Below are 18454 nucleotides of genomic sequence, written 5' to 3'. Positions count from 1 at the left end.
GTGTGTGTTATACCACTTTCTTACTCTTTGGTTCTATAAGATGTTTCAAGCTCATCTTGTATATTCAATGTCTTAGCCCTAAAATCAGCCAGTTTCTCCAGGGAGCCCTAGTTCCTTTTACTGGAGAATGTGTTAGAAACCAAGAGGTGGAGTTCCCGTTGTGGTTCAGAGGAAACAAACCCGACTGGTATCCATGAGGATGCGGGTTTGATCCCTGGCCTTGCTCAGTGGATTAAGGATCTGGTGTTGTCATGAGCTGTCGTGTAGGTCTTAGATGCAGCTCTGAGGTTTAGATCCTGTCTTAAGGGATTTTATATTTATCTGTTTTCAGAACTGGAAACCAACTGAAACCCTTTTAAATACTGTTGAAGCAGCATGGAAATAGAAGTCATCCTTGTGTAGTTTCTGTTTTCAGTACAACCCTGAAATTATGAGGTCTCTATCATGTGAAAAATTTTCATTACTTTTGTAGTCTTAATTTTAAAAAAATCAACATTTGTCTTTCAACAAATGCCCAGTCATCATCTAATGAGGTGATTTTTTAAACTTTTTGTTGTTATAATGTATTCTTATTATTTTGCTGGTATTGTGACAAATTCTCACTCCTAGGGTTTAATTCTGTGTTGCGTAATTTTTAATATGTTATGTTCTTTTGTCTAAATTTTGTTTGGAAAAGAACAAGTAAGAGCTAAAAACTCCACCCTCCCTGTCATGTCCTATGTGCATTTATATGTGCAAAGGTCACTATCTTTGACAAATATCCTAAATAGCTTTTTCTTGTAGGAAATATTTTGGATGAGTTGCCTTTTTCGTCGTCTTGGGAATAGCTCTGTTGGAATCATGGATTGTGAGACCATCTGGATCACAGGATATTAGAAATGAACCGATAGTAGAATTTTCCAGTTATGCCTCATTTACAGAGGAGGAAACTGAGCGCTGTGAAGCAGAATAACTAGGGTAAAGTCAAAATCCAGATCTTCTCTTAATCTCTTAATCTATGGTATTGTTCTCAGAATCAAATGCAACACTACGCTTGTGCCCAAGCACTCCATTCCACTACCCAGTAAGAACTAATAGGGAAAACATCTTTGGCACCACCTTTATTTTATCAGTTGTTCCCCCCTGGTTTCTTTGCTTGGCTGTTGTGACATGCGTAGGACTCACTTGATTTCCAAGTTCCCCGTTGGAGACATAGACCCTGGTATCGCTGCCCATGAGTATCACTCTTTCTTGTGGATCAGTGGTGATGTCTGCCTAGTAATTTTGTTTTGCAGGCAACCAAAGCTGTACCCTAGATGTTACAGTCACATGGATGGGAATAAAAGAAATTGAGTTTACCAGGCAGGTGACTCTGGAAGTACAATCAGTCCTCTTGGTGATACTTCTGTCCTCATGACCCCATGATCTGAGGATACCCAACACCCACTAAGGGAGGACATCCATTGGTATATACTGTCTTCTTTGTATGTCATGCCCACTCTGTGCTGTCCAACACTCACTGCCTGTGTTGTCCTGAAGAGGAAGGACGTTTCCTGCTTTAATTTACGAGTCAAAACTGAGTTTTGAATGACAGATGTTTTGTAAGTATGTATGTTCTTTCAAAAAGGTGTGATCTTGTTGCCAAAATATTGGGACATTTTGTGTATTTTGCTGGTATATGGGGGAAGTAAGATAAAGTATTTGACTGGGGACTATTCAAGAAAATACCCAGAGTCACTGTACTTAGGCACATGCAGGTGAACCTAATTTTCTCTGTCATTCATCACTCAGATTCGGTTTTCAAAAGGAATTACCAATAAGCCTTAGACAGGGCCAGAGAGAGGATGTTGCTGGCGTAGTCTGTGACCCAGGTAAGCATCTGAGATGGTCTTTTTCTCCTTATGAGATTAGGCATCAGATGAAACTAGTGAGTAGGGGAGTTAAAATGGCTGAGGAAATGACCTATCACTTAGGCAGTCCCTTTGAGGGCAGCATGCTCAAGGGCTTCATTAATGAGAATCCTGACAGTGTAGTCTGTTGTGGATCTACAGTGTTTGACTGCCCTGGCTCTGAATTAAGCCTTAAAGGTTTTGTACATTTCCAGAGCACTTTCCAGAAAGGAATAATGGGTCTCATGTTTCCTAGAGTGTTTTTAACCTTTCTATCTTTCTGTTTCTCTATCCCATAATTGCCTCTGATTCCTGAACACTCTTCCCTATACAGAACTACCCACATATAATATACCCTGACCAAAAGATCCTGGAGTAGCCATGTCCTCAGGCTTATGCCCTCTCACCTATTGCCCTTCATACTGGGCCACACCTGCTGGAGGGAGATGCTGCTCTGCTGTGTTGGGGTGAGAACTTATGAGTCTAGGTTCCTGTCTACAGTGGGATGGGCAGGGCAGAGCTTAGGGGAAAGGCCATCTGGGTGAAACACCTGGCAGAAGCAAAGATGGTCTTCTTCCTTGGTTGTAGGGTTAAGGCTTAAGTGGGTAGCAAGGTGATTGATCAGAGAACTGTCTTCTCAGGTTAGGGCCCTGGACCCCTGGATCTCCAGTGCTTGGCAGTGATCTTCCCAACTTTGGGGTCATCCCAGAATCTGGAGGCTTGACGCTTCTGAGCCAAATAAGAGGAGGTTGTAAATGTATAAGTGAGAGAGATCCCATCCCTGGCCCAACCCCCCCAACCCCCCCCCCCCAGCATCCACAGTCCTTAAGGGCTTTGTTGTCAGACTCCACCAGGAATGGACATCACTGGCTCTGGGAACTGCAGTTCCCCAATGATGCCGTGGCCCATAGGAAAGAGCTCTTGCTGGATGTTAGGGGATGCTATGTTTTAACTTAACAGAGCCTATGTTTTCATCAGGAAAGTCAGAAAAATTCCTCATGTTTGCCTCAGAGGAATATTACAATAAGGTAAAATTATTGATCCAATATGGTTTTGACCAATCATAAGTGCTGCTTATAGGTAAAGGTTTACAGTAATTTAAGATTTATGTAAATATGAGATCACTTATTGCCTTTCATGCTTTCAGTGCAAATCACTTTAAAGTATAATGATCGGAGTTCCCATCGTGGCTAAGTCGTTAATGAATCTGACTAGGAACCATGAGGTTGCAGGTTTGATCCCTGGCCTCGCTTAGTGGGTTAAGGATCCGGCATTGTCGTGAGCTGTGGTGTAAGTCGTAGACGTGGCTTGGATCCTGCATTGCTGTGGCTCTGGCATAGGTTGGTGGCTACAGCTCCAATTGGACCCCTAGCCTGGGAACCTCCATATGCCGTGGGTGCAGCCCTAGAAAAGACAAAAAAATCAATCAATAAATAAAGTATAATGATCTATCTCTTTAAGAGGAATGTTTTTTATTTCACCAGGGCCAACTGTCTAGGATAAGAACAAATTTGGTTGAAACAGGGATCTAGGGAATTCACCTTCTCTATTTCCTCGTTCAGGTGGAACCATAGCTGAAACATATCAAACTGATTTTTTGAAAGTAATTCTGAACTCCTCTGCAGAACATGATGCTATCTATGGTCTTGACGACCCACTATCCTGTTTTTCAATTCTCACTATTAGAAAAATATTCCTAATGCCCAAATTAAATCTCTGGTGTCATAGCTTGATCTTTTTTCTCCTGGGCTTTTTTTTTTAATGGAAAATAAATTGATATCTCCCAATGCTGCGGCATTGATCTTTCAAGTTTTTAAAATTTTCTTCTAAGTTCTCTTTCGAAGTTCCTGATTTTTGCTTCTTTTTCATGGCTTTCCTTTCTTATCCAAACTGCATCTGCAACCTATACCACAGCTCTTGGCAGCGCCAGATCCTTGACCCACTGAGCAAGGCCAGGGAATGAATCCACATCTTTGTGGACACTAGTCAGGTTCTTAACCTGCTGAGCCACAACAGGAACTCCCCATCATTCTATGTATCCATGTTCCCTCAATTGAATAAATAGCATCTCCCCAAATCTGTTATGGTCAAGTCTGAGACTGATCCTAAGATTCCAGAGATTTCTGACGGGGCTGAGGATGGAGGAGGAAACCCTGGCTCTGCGGCTCACCACTAGTTGAGAGTGGTAGACGACCACCTCCTGCCCCTTTAGAAGAGGTGTATATTGAAAGTACAGGCTAAGCTCAGAGTCAGCAATGTTTCTAGCCACTACACCCATATCTGGTGGATATCATCTCCCTTGGGGACTGTCAAAAGAGGGCCACTTACCCAGTCCTGGATACAGATGATATGGGTGTGGTGGAGCAGTTGCTCATCCCTGGGTGGGACACAGGAAGGAATCATTCCATTAGAGGGCTCTGGATATGTCTCCCTAGGAGACCTGAGCCCTGATCACATCCTTAGTTTGGAGTATAGCCAAAGTGGGAGAGGCCAAAACTTGTAGGTAAGCTAAAGACTTATAGGCCTGTCAGAGAGGCAGTTGCAGAATGCAGCACCAGATATCTGGTCACTTACTTATAAAACATATTGAATCATGGGCCCCAGACCCATGTAATCAGTTCTAGGTGTTAGAAGTTAGCCAAATGCCTCAGTCTCAGGGCACTGACACTGTTCTCCTTTTTTGTTTGTTTGTTTAGAAAATGGATATAATGAGACTTGAATTCTCATCCTATTCTGAATTCCCCCACACACCAACCTACTGCCCACCTTCTAGGAAGCAGAGATGCAACAATATCAGTTAAGATCCTACATCCACATTTTCACATTGGGTCATCAAACACGTGTTCTAGCGCTCTGCAGTGACCTATTTGGAAATCCACCTTCCTTGAACAAAAGAGAGCATCCTTCAAATTAATTTAACCTTGGCTCTTTTGATTTGTTGCCCCTTAGGGATCAGTAGCCAAGACAGTTTCCCCTGTCTCTCCTGATGGATTTTGCTTGACCGTATTTCCTTATCATTCTATAATGGAAGTGACTGACCAGGCTTGGAGAAAGATCACAGGGTGTTCTCTCTGGACTGGCCATATTTAAAGAGCTCTAAGAAAATTCAGACTCTTATGAGGTCCATTTTTTGAAGGAGCTAGAAAGGCATCTAGGAGTGCCAACATCCAGAGAAACCCCTTGACTCAGAATCTCCTTTTGATTTCCTCCTCTCTCATTCCTGCATCCATGTATTAAGTCTCCTCTGTCTTTCCAAGGGCCTTGGAAGTCCCTGAATTAAGTCTCATTCATTCTGATGTTAGAGGGTATTTCAGTGGGCTCAGTCATTTATATTCTTGATACTGGATGTCTGATCCCTGAACCAGCAGCTCTAGCATCACATAGGAGCCTGCTATAAATAAAGAATCTCAGGCCTACTCTAGACCTATTGAATCTGCTTTTTCACAGGGTATTCAGGCAATGTGTATACATGCAAAGTTTGAAAAGCCCTGATATCTAAGTTTCTTCTTGGAAAGGAAGGAGCTCCAGATAATGCCTTTTAATGCTATAATTTTAGGCTCTTGGGTGTTTTGAGTAATTTCCCTGAAACACTAAAATTTGCATCTGTGCATTTGAGAACTAAAAATTGACTACCCTGAATAATCATTCCATTCTGACCTCCCCGCTGTTCAGTCCTTCCCTATATCAGCTTTGCCAAACCCTTACACAGAGCTGGGAATCTGCTCACCTCTAATTGTCGTCTCTCCTCTCCTGAAAACTGCCATGTCTGACTGAGGGCTGAGTGTGTTCTCGGGCCCTTAACAGACATCTCAAGGGAGAAAGGGATCCTGCCCTCCCTGTCCAGATAACTGGACCAGACAGAGGAAGACTGCCGATGCCTTAATGCCAGCTTGCAGCCAAATAGAAGTTCCCATGATGGGACTTTGGTATGAACTCCTCCTTATTCCCTCCCACCACTCTTGGTTTATCCAAACCTTGAAATACTGTTTTTTTTACCTCGAGTCCGAGCATCTTCCTGAAGCTGAAAAATAATGAGAATTCAGAGAAAGTCAGAGACTCCGAGGCTGGTCTTTTTGTCATTGTACCAGCTATAGATTTGGTCAAGTGTAGGGATGTCTGTGTGAGGCATATAGGCTTCTTGGGTTTAGAATTAAATTCTAAGTTTTCTGAAAGAATTGTATTGGTTTTGTATCTTTTATACCAAACCACTCAATGTAATGCCATACATATAGCATATTCTCAATAAATGTTTGTTGAATAATGAATAAATAAAAAGGACAAGCTGTGGCCTCTTTAGGGGTGGGAGACACAATTCATTACCTAAAGTCGTGATTACTCATACATTTATTCTTTCTGGCCCCTTTCTGCTCTCCCTTTCCCAGCCCCTTTCACCCTCCTCATTGATTATGCATCGGTTCTCTGAGGTGAATCTTTAAGTATCTGTGAAGGACTTTTTAAAAAATTCCCATTTACTCATCCCAGAGTGAAAGTGATAAAATTTTGAGCCTCCTAAACTCCCACAAGCCTACTCGATGGTGTTTCTGCGTAACTGTGCTCTAGAGCAGGGTTTTAACATTTGCCTCATCAGAAAGAAAGTACATCCTATCTCTCCTGGCTGTTTTTTGTTTGACTTTCTTCTCTCATTATTTAAGTACAAAAATTGCCCTTATAATATGTTTGAGATCAGGGTGTCTGTCAGAGTGAGGGGATGACCTGTACCGGCCTAGGTGATCTGTGAGGGCAAGGACTGTGTCTGATGAACCCCATGAAGAAGCACTAGAACTGGAAGACAGCTTCAGCACAGAGGATGTCAGATCGGACTGGTAACCTTGTTTATAGCCCCTGAGAGGATAGCAATCACATACAAGTCCCACTTGTGGACAAGTCTCCCCCTCTCACTAGCTCAAGTCCTGCTTGGAGGACACTCAGGTCTCAGGGGACTAAAGTTCTGGGTAGGGCAGAGACACCCGGACCCCAAAGAAAACTTGGGTGAAAATATCAAGCTTCTGATCTCTGCCCCCTTTTACCCACGGCTGGGTAGCTGCAAAAGCTGCTGTAATTTTTTCTTACAGAAAGTCCCGGATACAGCAGCAGGATCCAATGGCATGCCTTCTTGGGCTATAGAAAAAGGCTTAGTCCAAAGGCTAAGAGTGGTCTAGATAGTAAAATAGAAGAAATTTCTTTTCAGTGCCTTCTCAGTATCTTTACCCATCACTTTTCTCCACATGGGAAGAGAGAGCTATTTTTCATAAGTCCATGGGAGGTTCATATTATTATTTTTTTTCTGTTATTTTTTTAGATTCTAATTTTAATTAAATAATATCTTTATTCACAGGAACGAAAGTTAAGAAATCTGTACAGAAGTTTCCTAGTTGCCCTAGTTTTATATTAGTATTTGTCCCAAGATATGTCTTTGCCTATGTAAATAGTAAGTTGATAAGTAATTGTGTAGGTAATGCCTATTGTTTTCTGCTCTAACAGACAGCAAAAAATTAAGGTGGGAGAGCAGGCTTGGTAGGACTGAGACATGTCAATACCTGGCACAAGCTAATGTAACTCAGTCTAGGGCTGGCCAATAATATATTGCATGATCGATTGTATTTTTAAATATTTGATCAGTATTTGTGTAGAAAAAAGACTGAAATCTGCATGAAAGAGGAGCAAAAGAGGAGGATTGCTGCACAGCAAAGTTTAGCTTAGTTTAATTTGTACTACCCTGTAATTGATAAACATATTCTCCTAATAAGGCAATTTATCAAGCCATTTGGGATTCTCCCAACCCAGTTATTTATCAGTGTTTCATATAACTACGTAAAATATTCTTGCTGAGAGTAGTTCCCGTAAATACAATTTTCTCTCTATATTATCATATTTTCGCAAGGGAATTGTTAGGCATCTTCTTGCCTTACTTTCTGGACTGACAGATCAGTACTACTCTTTTAAGGGAGAAATCTCTAGATAAAGACCTAAAACTAAAACCTTAATCGGAGGTAACATCACAGCAGGGTATGGGAAATACAGGGGCAAGGGAAATGATGTAGCCAGGGAATTTAGAGAATGGAAATTTAATCTCACCTCCTTTTGTATATCCTTAAAAGCCATTAGCACCTGACAGAAGGCAAAAAAAAATTATGGAAAAATTAATGTTATAGGCTTTACTACAAATGGATTTTATTTTTTTTATTACTCAAATGAATTTATCACATCTGCAGTTGTATAATGATCATCTTTTATATCTAGAATCTCCCGATTGTTATTAGGCTGTAGAGTGTCAATGCCAAGAGACTGTGGCTTCCTAGCTCTAAGCAATAAATCTGTTTAACTTCCACTCTACATATATTTCTGTGCCACCTTTTCTCTATTTGGTCAGTGAGTGAAATACAGGAAGTTATTTAAAGAGGACTAAATTGTGAAAGGAATGTAAATAATTTATTTCATTTCATTGGTCCTTGTTCTGAAGCTAACAACTGAACATAGCTGTGAAAAATCAGCACATTTGTATTTGGATTATAATACACAGGAAGAAAACATCAAGTGTTTATGAATATATAGAACATCTACAACTCTCACACATTGTTGGAAGGAACATAGAATTGTGTCATCACTTTGGAAAAAGCTCTGGAATTTCTTGTACCATGTGTACCTACATTCTCACCCAGACATAAATGGATATAGTGGATATTGGACATCTAAGGTTCTTCATTTGGGGGGAAGGATGAGGACTCGTTGACAGATAGCTGTATGTTATTTGGTGGAAATATAGGTATTTTTTCTTGGTATTCAGGAGTTTCAACATGCGTGTAAGGGTGCATATGGAAGCCAAATAGTCAGTGGGGTGGATTGTGCCAGTCACCAGCTTTTTGCCTCTTAGCAACTCTGTGTTCACCCTTTATCATATTCATCCTTTATTATGTCATAGATATCCAGTTATGTACTGGTTCCCAAAAGGATGGTTTTCTGACTCTTGTGCAAGCAACTTACTCTTTAGTAATATAATAATTAAAGAACATAAGTTATTCTAATGCTTTTCTGAACCTTACATAAGTGACTCACTCTTTAGTAATATAATTTAAGAACATAAATTATTCTAATACAGCATTTTAATTAAGAAGAGTATTTCTTTCTGTAAAACCTGTAGGAAGAGTCATTGAAAGTCACAGAGAATAAAAAACTTAATCACATTACTCATTTCATATAATACTGTTTAATGAGAACTTGCAGGAGAGGCTAGGGAGACTTTCACTTATTTTTTTAAAAAATTAAAAAATTCATAGTCTTTGATTTAATAAAATCTTGTCCTGCTTAGCTTCATATGGAAATTGATATTATAAGTTCAGAAGTGGTCACTTGTCCTCTAATTCTCATCTCTATATCAGAGTTTAAATATACATGCAAATAGAATGTCAAGATTGGAAAGTTGAGGTAGCTGGTATTTTAGGGAGGATCTCAGAAATTCCAACTAAATATCTGTGTTCTGTGAAACTCCACAACCATTTGCTTCAGCTGTCTAAGGGCATGGCTAACTTCTGCACTGGTACATCATTCAAATACAAAGTGAACTCTGGCATTTTCATGTTTGAGAACTGGTCACTTTGGTTGTCATTTTCCTATTTCCGGGAAACCAAGGACATTACATCAAAGTGAAAAAAAAAACACCCCTTTTACGGAATTAAAAGAATTTACTCTCACATCAGTCAAATATAAGTCTATTTTAAAGCAGTTTCAAAAAACAAGGCTTAATTATGTGGATTCTGAGACTAAGTGTTCATGGCATTGATTCAGTTAGAAGACTGAAGGCAACAAATTCCCATTGGCGACCTAATGAAACATACATTTCTTTTTTAATTCATGGTTTTCAGAACCCAAAACACTCTCTTGATAGGATTCAGCAATTTTGTTAATTATCAAATATAATTTATCTTCTACAAAGAAAGATATTTTTGACTAAATCTCTTTAAAACAATTTAAGTGATTTAATCTAATTATCTTGAAATGAAAATATTATCTTTTTTCATAACCACAAAAAGGGCAGTTCTTCATATCCAAGCACAAACTCATATTCTTTTACTTTCTTTTTTTGGGGGGGGGTGCTGTGCTTGTGGCATGTGGAAATTCTTGGGACAGGGATCAAACTGCCCCACAGCAGTGACTATGCCAGATTTTTAACCCACTGCACCACAAGGGAACTATTTTTACTTTCTTTTCAGCACTAGAACTCTCCCATAATGGGTCTGAATCTCTCAAATTTAATAAATTGAAGAACAGGAAAGCTCCAGAAATATTTTTCTACTGTTATCCATTATTCTCAAGGGCCACAGTTAATTATTTGTCAGATAATTTGAGTGGCTCCAGAGGTAAAATCACTTTCTTTCTGATTATAAATGGAGATAAGGTCTTTAATTTTCATAACAAAATGGTAACACTGCCTTCTTCTCATCTGAGAGTTAAAACATATGGCTTTCTGAGTACTTGCCCACTGGTGCTTCCTAGGAGATGAGATTTAAATTATTCATTATACAGTGCTTATTAAAAAATGGGCAGAGAAAACATATTTGAAAGGGCTTCTCTAATGGACAAGTGGGTGTTGAGAATGTGCCCTGAGATACACAGATTACAGGAGGATTTGGGACTAGGATGAGTAATAGAACAAGATGGGAGGGAGCCTGGAATCCTTTACCATCAATAAGCTGATTACTCAAGGGGGAAGAAGTGTGCTCCTTCCTGAAGCCCTCTCTCCCATCTCCCATTTCTCACCATACTGTCTAAGATGACCCCTCTGTACTCACATGGTCCCACAGGGTTTCTGTGATTGTTAGTTCTATTTCCTGTTGAAATAAGAGACAAGTTTTGGGAACATTACCCTGACTCTCCCAGAATCTGAACTGACACATTAAACTGATAGAATACAAGGTATTTTTTGGAATTGAGATAGACATTTGAAATCATTCCATTAGGCAGCCCAAAGTCTTCTTCAGCTCCATGGTATCATTTTCAGCTCATTGTCTATCATCTCTTGATCTAGCCAGTGGGTGAAAGGTGTAGACAGACTCATATGTTTACCAACCTTATTAATACCCCCACAGCCTGCTTGTTTCTGGAGCCATCCAGTATAGAAGTGGTACCAAAGTTGTTACCTAGTCTTGGCAGACAGTGACCCACCAATCAAACAAGAGCACTCTAAGCTATAGTGCCCAAGTCCTCCAAGATATAGTTCTCGTTAGGTAGTTTTCTTGCCTCCTGGCCCCAGCCTTTTCACAACTGCTTTCGCCAGGAACCAGGATCCCCAGAGGAACCAGTGTATTTGGAAGTCTCACCCACCTTTGGTCTCATTGTGTCTTCAATGGATTTTCTGGAAAGAAAGGCGATAAAAATCTGATGAGACACTGCGTAGGCAACATCAGCAAGATGACAAAATAGGGGGGATTACAGCCTTAGTATCTCCAACAGAAACATCAACTTCAACAACCATCTGTGGATGGAATACCTCTTTGGGGAAACTAGGAGTCCAGTGGAGAGATTCTAGCATCCCATTCAAGCAAAAAAAAAAAAAAAAAAATCCCTGAGTAGGTGTGTTGAAGAGGGTAAGAAAAACATTTTCACTTTACCCATGTCGTTCCTCCCCAAAGGCAGCATAGCATAGTGCCAGTAGGGACCCTCTCAGCCTGTAATTTCTCCCATGGGGGGAAGTGAGAATGGAATGAGCACCCTGATTTCCCAGCCTTGTGAGATGCTGACCAAGAGGCCCACTTCTGCCTCATCCCACCCAGGACACTGAGGTGACTGGCACAGCTGAATAGTGTTGGGGCAACTGGAACAGAGAAAAGGGGTGGGCAATGAGAGCTTCCACCACATGGATCTCAAAAACCAGCTGTAGATCCTACTAGTGGTCTGTGGGCTCTACCAAAAGGACTATGCATGAACACTCACCTGCAAAACACCCCCTCAACTGACTGACCCATGCCCCAGCACTTCACATGCACCTTGCAATGGTGCATATTAGCCTCTGCAGATGGAAAGTGCAAGCCTCTCAGATAGTATGTATTTATCACCTGCTGGCTCACCAGTGTGGGAATGGGACAAGGCACACATTCTTGAATGCTCCAGGGCAAATAAACAAGAGGCTTTCAGCTCCCAGACTGACTTTGTGGGATTAAGAAAAGCATAAAATCCTAACCTCTCCTCAAGGGGAAACAAGAAGAGAGTAGTGAGTGCACCCTAGAAAGGCCTGAGAGAACCCCAGAATCTTTAGGTGGGGCAGATGGTGAATATCTTTCACTCATGAAGCCAGTCAGTAAAGATTGAAAGAAAGTTTCTTTAAAGAAATAATGACAAAAACTTCTCAAACCTGCAAAGGGAGATTTACATCTAGATCCATGATGCTCAAAAATTACAAAGAGGCTGAACATCAAGAGATCTTCACTGAGACATTAGCATCGAATTGTCTAATATCAAAGACAAATAGAATTGGGAAAAGCAGCAAGAAAAGTGAATTTCCACATACAAGGGAACTCTCAGAGGACTATCAGGGGACTTCTCAGCAGACACTTCATAGTCCAGTAGGGAGTAAGGGTGATATAGTCAAAACCTGCGAACCAAGAATATTTTACCTGGCAAAGCTACTCTTCAGAAATGTAGAGACAAAGGCTTTCCCAGGCAAACAAAAGCTTTGTCCCCACTAGAATTGGAATTCAGCAGATGCTAAGGGGAGTTCTTCAAGATGAAAGGATATCAGAGAGCAGAATGAAAACATAAATAAGTATAAATCTCACTGGAAAAGGTAGGGTCTAATTTAGAATCCTTTAATACTGTAAGGGTAGTGCTTAAATCATCTTTAATGCTAATATAAAAGTTAAAACAAAAGGTATTAAAAGTAACAATAGCTATAAAAACTTTTTAATAGGTATATATTATAAAAAGAGGTAGGTGTTCCCACTGTGGTGCAGTGGGATCAGCAGCATCTCTGGAGAGCTGGGATGCAGTTTGATTCCAGCCTGGCACAGTGGGTTAAGAATCCGGCATTGCTGCAGCTGTGGCATAGGTCGCAACTGTGGCTGGGATCTGATCCCTGGCCTGGGAACTCCATGTGCCACAGGGCAGCCAAAAAGAAAAAAATAATAAAAGTAAAAAGATGTAAACAGTGACATCAGTAACATAAAATGTAGAGAGCTGAAAAAAATGTAGAGTTTTTGTATGCAGCTGCAATTATCAGCTTAAAAAAGATGTACTATAGAATGTTTTGTGTAAGCCTCATGGTAACCACAAACCTCTAGTAGATACACAAAGGTTTAAAAAAAAAAGGAATCCAACATACTGTTACAAACTTTTGACAAATCAAAAGAAGAGAGCAAGACAGCAAGAAAGGAACTACAAAATAGTCTGTACAATACAACAACATGATAATGGTAATTATTGATAGTTACATATTAATAATTATTTAAATGTAAATTAAATTCTCCAATCAAAAAGAGAGGCTAAGTCAATTTTTAAAAATTCAACTATATGCTATGTACAAGACACCTTTAGCTTTAAGGACATACAGAGGATGAAAGTAAAGGGATGGAAAAAGATAGTCCATGGAAATGGTAAACAAAAGCAGGAGTAGCTAAATTTATATCAGAAAAAAACAGATTTTCAGTCCCAAACTATCATATGAGACAAAGAACGTCATTATATAATTGAAGCAGTGAGTTCATATAGATAAGATGACAATTGTAAATATATATGCACTCAGCATTGAAACACATAAATATATATACATAGCACATATAAACAGAACTGAAGGGGGAAACAGACAGCAATGGTAATAAGAGCAGACTTCAGTACCTCATTTTCCACAATGAAAAGATCATACAGGCAGAATTATGAAGGAAATAACAGACTTGAATAGCATGATTGAAAAAATGGATCTAACAGACATACATAAAACATTATATCCACAGCAGCAAAATACACATTCTTTTCAGGCAAATAGCAAATTCTCTAGGAGAGATCATATGTTGGGCCATAAAGCAGGTCTTAACAAACTTAAAAGGATTGATATATCATCCATCTTTTCCTTACCACAATGGTGTTAAACTGGAAATCAGTTATAGGAGGAAATTCTTAACAACATGTAGAAATTAATACACTTCTGAACAACTAATATGTCAAAGAAAAAAAAGAACTCAAAAGTATAAATTAAAAAGATCACATCTGATACAGAAATAAAAAGATTGTGAGAGAATACTGTGAACAACTATGTGCTAAAAGATTGGATATCTTAGAAGAAATGGATAAATTGCCAGAACGATACAACCTACTAAGACTGAATTGTGAGGAAATAGAAAATCTGAAAAGACCAGTAAGGAGACTAAGTCAGTAATCAAAAACATCACTACAAAGAAAGGCTGAAAACCAGATGACCTCACAAGTGAATTCCACCAAACATTTAAAGAATTAACACCGGAGTTCCCATCGTGGCGCAGTGGTTAACGAATCCGACTAGGAACCATGAGGTTGCGGGTTCGGTCCCTGCCCTTGCTCAGTGGGTCAAGGTTCCGGCGTTGCCGTGAGCTGTGGTGTAGGTTGCAGACTCGGCTCGGATCCCGCGTTGCTGTGGCTCTGGTGTAGGCCGGTGGCTACAGCTCCGATTCAACCCCTAGCCTGGGAACCTCCATATGCCGCAGGAGCGGCCCAAGAAATAGCAAAAAGACAAAAAAAAAAAAAAAAAAAAAAAAGAATTAACACCAATACTACTCAAACTCTTCCAAAAAATTAAAGAGGAAGGTACACTCTCACACTCACTTTATGATGCCAACATTGCTCTCATATCAAATCCAGAAAAGGATGCTGCAATATTGCTACAGGCCAATATTCCTGGTGAACACAGAAGCAAAAATCCTCAACTAAATACTAGCTGAATTCAGCGGCACATTAAAAGGAGCATACACCATGAACAAGTGGGATATATCCCTGAGATGCATGGGTGATTCTACATAAGCAAATCAATAAATGTGAAACACGATGTTAACAGAATGAAGGATAAAAATCATATATATTCTAAATAGATGCAGAGAAATAATTTCATAAAATTCAATATCTATTCAAGATAAAAAAAAAGTGTCAACAATTAGGTGTAGAAGAAATTTACTTCTATTGTAATAAAGGCCACATATGACAAGTCCACAGCCTACATCGTACTCAATGGTAAAAAGCTGAAAGATTTTCCTCCAGAATTAGGAAAAGACCAGGAATCTTAGTCTCATCCTCTATTCAACAGGGTACTGGAAGTCCTAACCAGATCAGTTAGGCAAGAAAAGAAATAAAAGGCATCCAGATTGGGTGTGTTTTATGCACTTTCCTGTATAGAACTCTGAGAGACTCCAATATTTTCACTATTTTCTTCTCATAGTTCTTCAGCTGTCCTGGAGAGAATGCATATTCTTAGATTCCTCCAAGTTTCAGGCTTCTTAGTTCCTCACTGGCTTTCAGACTTGAGGCCCAGTTCATCATTATGAGAACCTTAATAAGATATGCAACCTAGAAACCTAGAAGAACTTTTCATTTTCTTCCTGAATTCCAGCAAACTGTTTCTCAAAACATCTCTTACATAATTCAAAGGCTCAAGCCATGTTTCAATTCCTTTCAGAAGCTTTCCTGACCCATAAACTCACAGCAAGCCTACGTTTTTTTTTCTGATTTTGTGGAGAAAACATTGCCTGCATCTCATATTCAGTCCCAAGCAGTAGATTTGGCCTTTCTCTCCACCCCAGGGTGAGGAAAGCATGGATTTGGGCGTCTGGCCTTGTTTATATTCTAGAGGACATAAGGACTTAGAGAAAGTTGGCCTTGAGATAAATAAATGTCCCATAACTAACTCCTGGAGGAATTTCAGATTGATGCCCACCCTATAAGCAGAATGACAGAGATTTGCTTTTGTTCCTTCCTTTAAGGAGGTGGAGAGAAGAGAGGAGACATGAAAGTGTCAGCTTTCCCCAACCAGGAAGTAGGTGCAGCCATAGGAGGGGGGAAGACAGGGGACCCTGATTCTTCTCGCATAGAGAATATCCTATCTAAAGACTTTTGAAGGTCATCATTAGCCCCATTTACCTTATCCGGTGCCTGGAGGTCCTCCCTGACCTTTGTCCTTGATCTTGGAGGGCATGCTGTGCCATTTGTCTTTAAACTGAGACTCTGAAGCTGAAGATGGAGATAGCTCCACGTCCTGGGGAAGCATAAATGAATAGAGGGAGAAGACAGGTGGATGATGAGAAGAGAAGCACTTACCCATCGGGGAACTACCAGGACAAATATCTCCATAGGTCAGGAAGCACCTGTGTCTTGAATGGGTCAGTGTGTTTGTGTGAATGTGCTTGTGAGAGAGGAGGAGGAGGAAGAAGAAGGGAGAGAAGGAGGGAGAGATTGTGTGTGTGTGCCTGTGTGTGTACACATATGGGCAAAGAAAGATAACGATCAGGGGAAGGAAGTGTTTGCATAAAGTCTCCCTGTCTTCTTTTTCAGTAAGGACCAAAATTCCAGTGTCAAGGTGGATGGAATAAATTATAGAGAAACTAAGTAAAAAATAATAGCTGGCAGGGATTTGGGGTAGGGAGTTGGCCAGAGGATTCTTGAGGTGAAGGTGAGCTCTAGGGCAAGGATAAGGAGTAGTGTGAAATGAATTCAAGACTGGATAATTCCCCATCCCATGCTACCTCACAGTCAGCATCTTCATGGTCAACTAAGGGTAACAATGTACGCTGGAGGTCTCTCAGCTCCAGCCTTCAAGCCCTTTGTAGGGAAGAGGGAAACCCTACAGTTGATACTGTTAAAGACACATGGGTCTGAGGTGTCAAATCAGTGACCAGATAGATTAAATCCTCCTTTTAGAAGTTGCTTCCCAGTTCCCCCTTCCATCTTTCCCACCTCCAAACTCCAGTTGGGAACTAGGCCAATTATGTCCAGAAGCTTACCCAGCTGGGCTCTCCAAATTGCTCTTCTTCCCACCCCTTTCCCCCCTAGAATTTCTCCTCCTTGAGCCCCATCTCACAACAGCCTCATCTCATCAGCCCTCCTACCAACCTAGCCCTTTTCAACTCTTCTGTGACCTCAGCAGTGACTTCATAGATCTGAGACAACTAGTTTTCTCCTCCCACCCTCAGCTTAGGCTTCATTTGATCCAGATGGTAATGATAAAACAGTGCGATAATATCATGAAATTTTAATTTTAACTTGTTGGAATTTTTGCTGCATCGTTGACCTCCACATTAGACATTCAGTACTTTCTAGAAACAAGAATGAGCCCAGATGAATCCATTTTTTTATTTTGAAATTTAAAACAAGGTCTAAAAATGTTAGGCTTTTGATTTAAAGAGCTAGGTCCTTGAGAGATGTGATTGTGTTTTGAATTCCAAAAGTCTGACTTGAAAGATCAATGAAAATTTGTTACTGAAAGCAAGTCCATATGCCCAATGCACAGTGAAGCCAAACAAACTGAAATGAGAGGTTTATTGCAAGGCCATGTAAGGAGACAGGGGGCTCATGCCTTAGAAACTCAAACTCCTCCAAGGTTTTCAGCAAAGCCCTGTTAGAGGAAAGATGAGGGAGGGATGTGGTTAGTTGTTGCAAACTTCCTGGTGGTTGACACTTTGTTCTTGCAGCTGTCCATGTGGGTCAGCTCACAATGTTCCTGTAAACCGCAGTCAAAACAAATGTTGTTCTCTGTTCTGCATCTTTTTATCTAAAGGTGTTATATAAAAGAAAGAGAAGAGGAGGCATTAAATTCTGTCTCCATGTCTCCTTGTGGCTTTTAACACTTAACAAATCCCATATGCAAATCAACATTATTACCTTTGGTCTTACTTGTTCCAGGTGCCAAGCATGGACTTTCACCCTCTGAGGTCTAGATCCTGGCTAAGGGGAGAGGGGCAGAGCACCGGCTGATCATCCTGTCTGGGAGCATTTGTCCTTGACCCAATCTGGGTCCTCCCATTAGCACCCAGGCCTGGCTGAAGAGGCAGATCTCAGCTAGTGGTGCCCTCTAGGCCAGATCCTCAGACCCTGCCCAACAGACAGAGAGGGAGTAAGGTGCCCAGAATCCAGCCAGACCTCAGGCTCCTTAGGCCAAGAAAACAATGGCCAGGTCCTGAAGATGGTTACCCAGGGAGATGGTTGCCACCATTAGATCACAGAGGTGGGCCTGGGCCTGGCCATTGGGCAGCTGTGGTAAGGGCTCTGGAGGTCTGTAGGACACAGCCCTTAGCCTTTCCCTCCCCCTCAGCTCCTCCACTGGCCTGAGGCTAGAGGGCCTGGAGGGCACCCAGGGACAAGGCTGAGATCTGCACCTCACCACTGTCTGCTGTGTGGACCACTGTTAGCAGAGCGGAACTGCTAATGATCACAGGCACTAATGTTCGAGCACTAATCTCACCAAAAGGCTTCACATGCTAAGGGCTGTGTACCTGCCCTGTCCCTGTTACATTTTTAAAGGCAATGTGAGGGAAGGACATGGTTAGTTGTTGTTGTTGCAAACTTTTTGGTGTCTGATTCTTTTTTTTTTTTTTTTTTTTTTTTTGTCTTTTTTGCCATTTCTTGGGCTGCTCCCATGGCAC

General features: G+C 40.7%; 1 protein-coding gene across 3 annotated transcripts; it reads right to left on the bottom strand.

The window, feature by feature from the left end:
- Window positions 1-1085: 1085 nt before the first annotated feature.
- On the bottom strand, window positions 1086-18170 carry C5H12orf54 (chromosome 5 C12orf54 homolog). Of its 3 annotated transcripts, none has more exons than XM_084957318.1 (9): window positions 17694-18170; window positions 15957-16071; window positions 11187-11217; window positions 10655-10693; window positions 7944-7976; window positions 5865-5889; window positions 4197-4245; window positions 2419-2597; window positions 1086-1291 (listed from the first exon to the last, which is right to left on the bottom strand). In XM_084957318.1, the coding sequence occupies exons 2-8, from the start codon at window positions 16019-16021 to the stop codon at window positions 2459-2461; spliced, it is 381 nt and encodes a 126-aa protein (XP_084813444.1). In that variant the 5' UTR covers window positions 16022-16071; window positions 17694-18170; the 3' UTR covers window positions 1086-1291; window positions 2419-2458. The 3 variants fall into 3 exon arrangements, with proteins under 3 accessions (XP_084813444.1, XP_003126685.1, XP_084813445.1); XM_003126637.5 differs by lacking the exon at window positions 17694-18170 and adding an exon at window positions 16817-16936; XM_084957319.1 differs by lacking the exons at window positions 10655-10693; window positions 17694-18170 and adding an exon at window positions 16817-16927.
- Between the last annotated feature and the right edge of the window lie 284 nt (window positions 18171-18454).

Source organism: Sus scrofa, chromosome 5 (assembly GCF_054392235.1).
Source record: "Sus scrofa isolate SSC_HxYL_T2T_F1_AM1 chromosome 5, Sscrofa_HxYL_maternal_Yorkshire_Landrace_v2.0, whole genome shotgun sequence".
Classification (NCBI taxonomy): Eukaryota; Metazoa; Chordata; class Mammalia; order Artiodactyla; family Suidae; genus Sus; species Sus scrofa.
The sequence above is the reverse complement of the archived record's forward strand: the minus strand, read 5'-3'. Positions and strand labels throughout refer to the sequence as shown.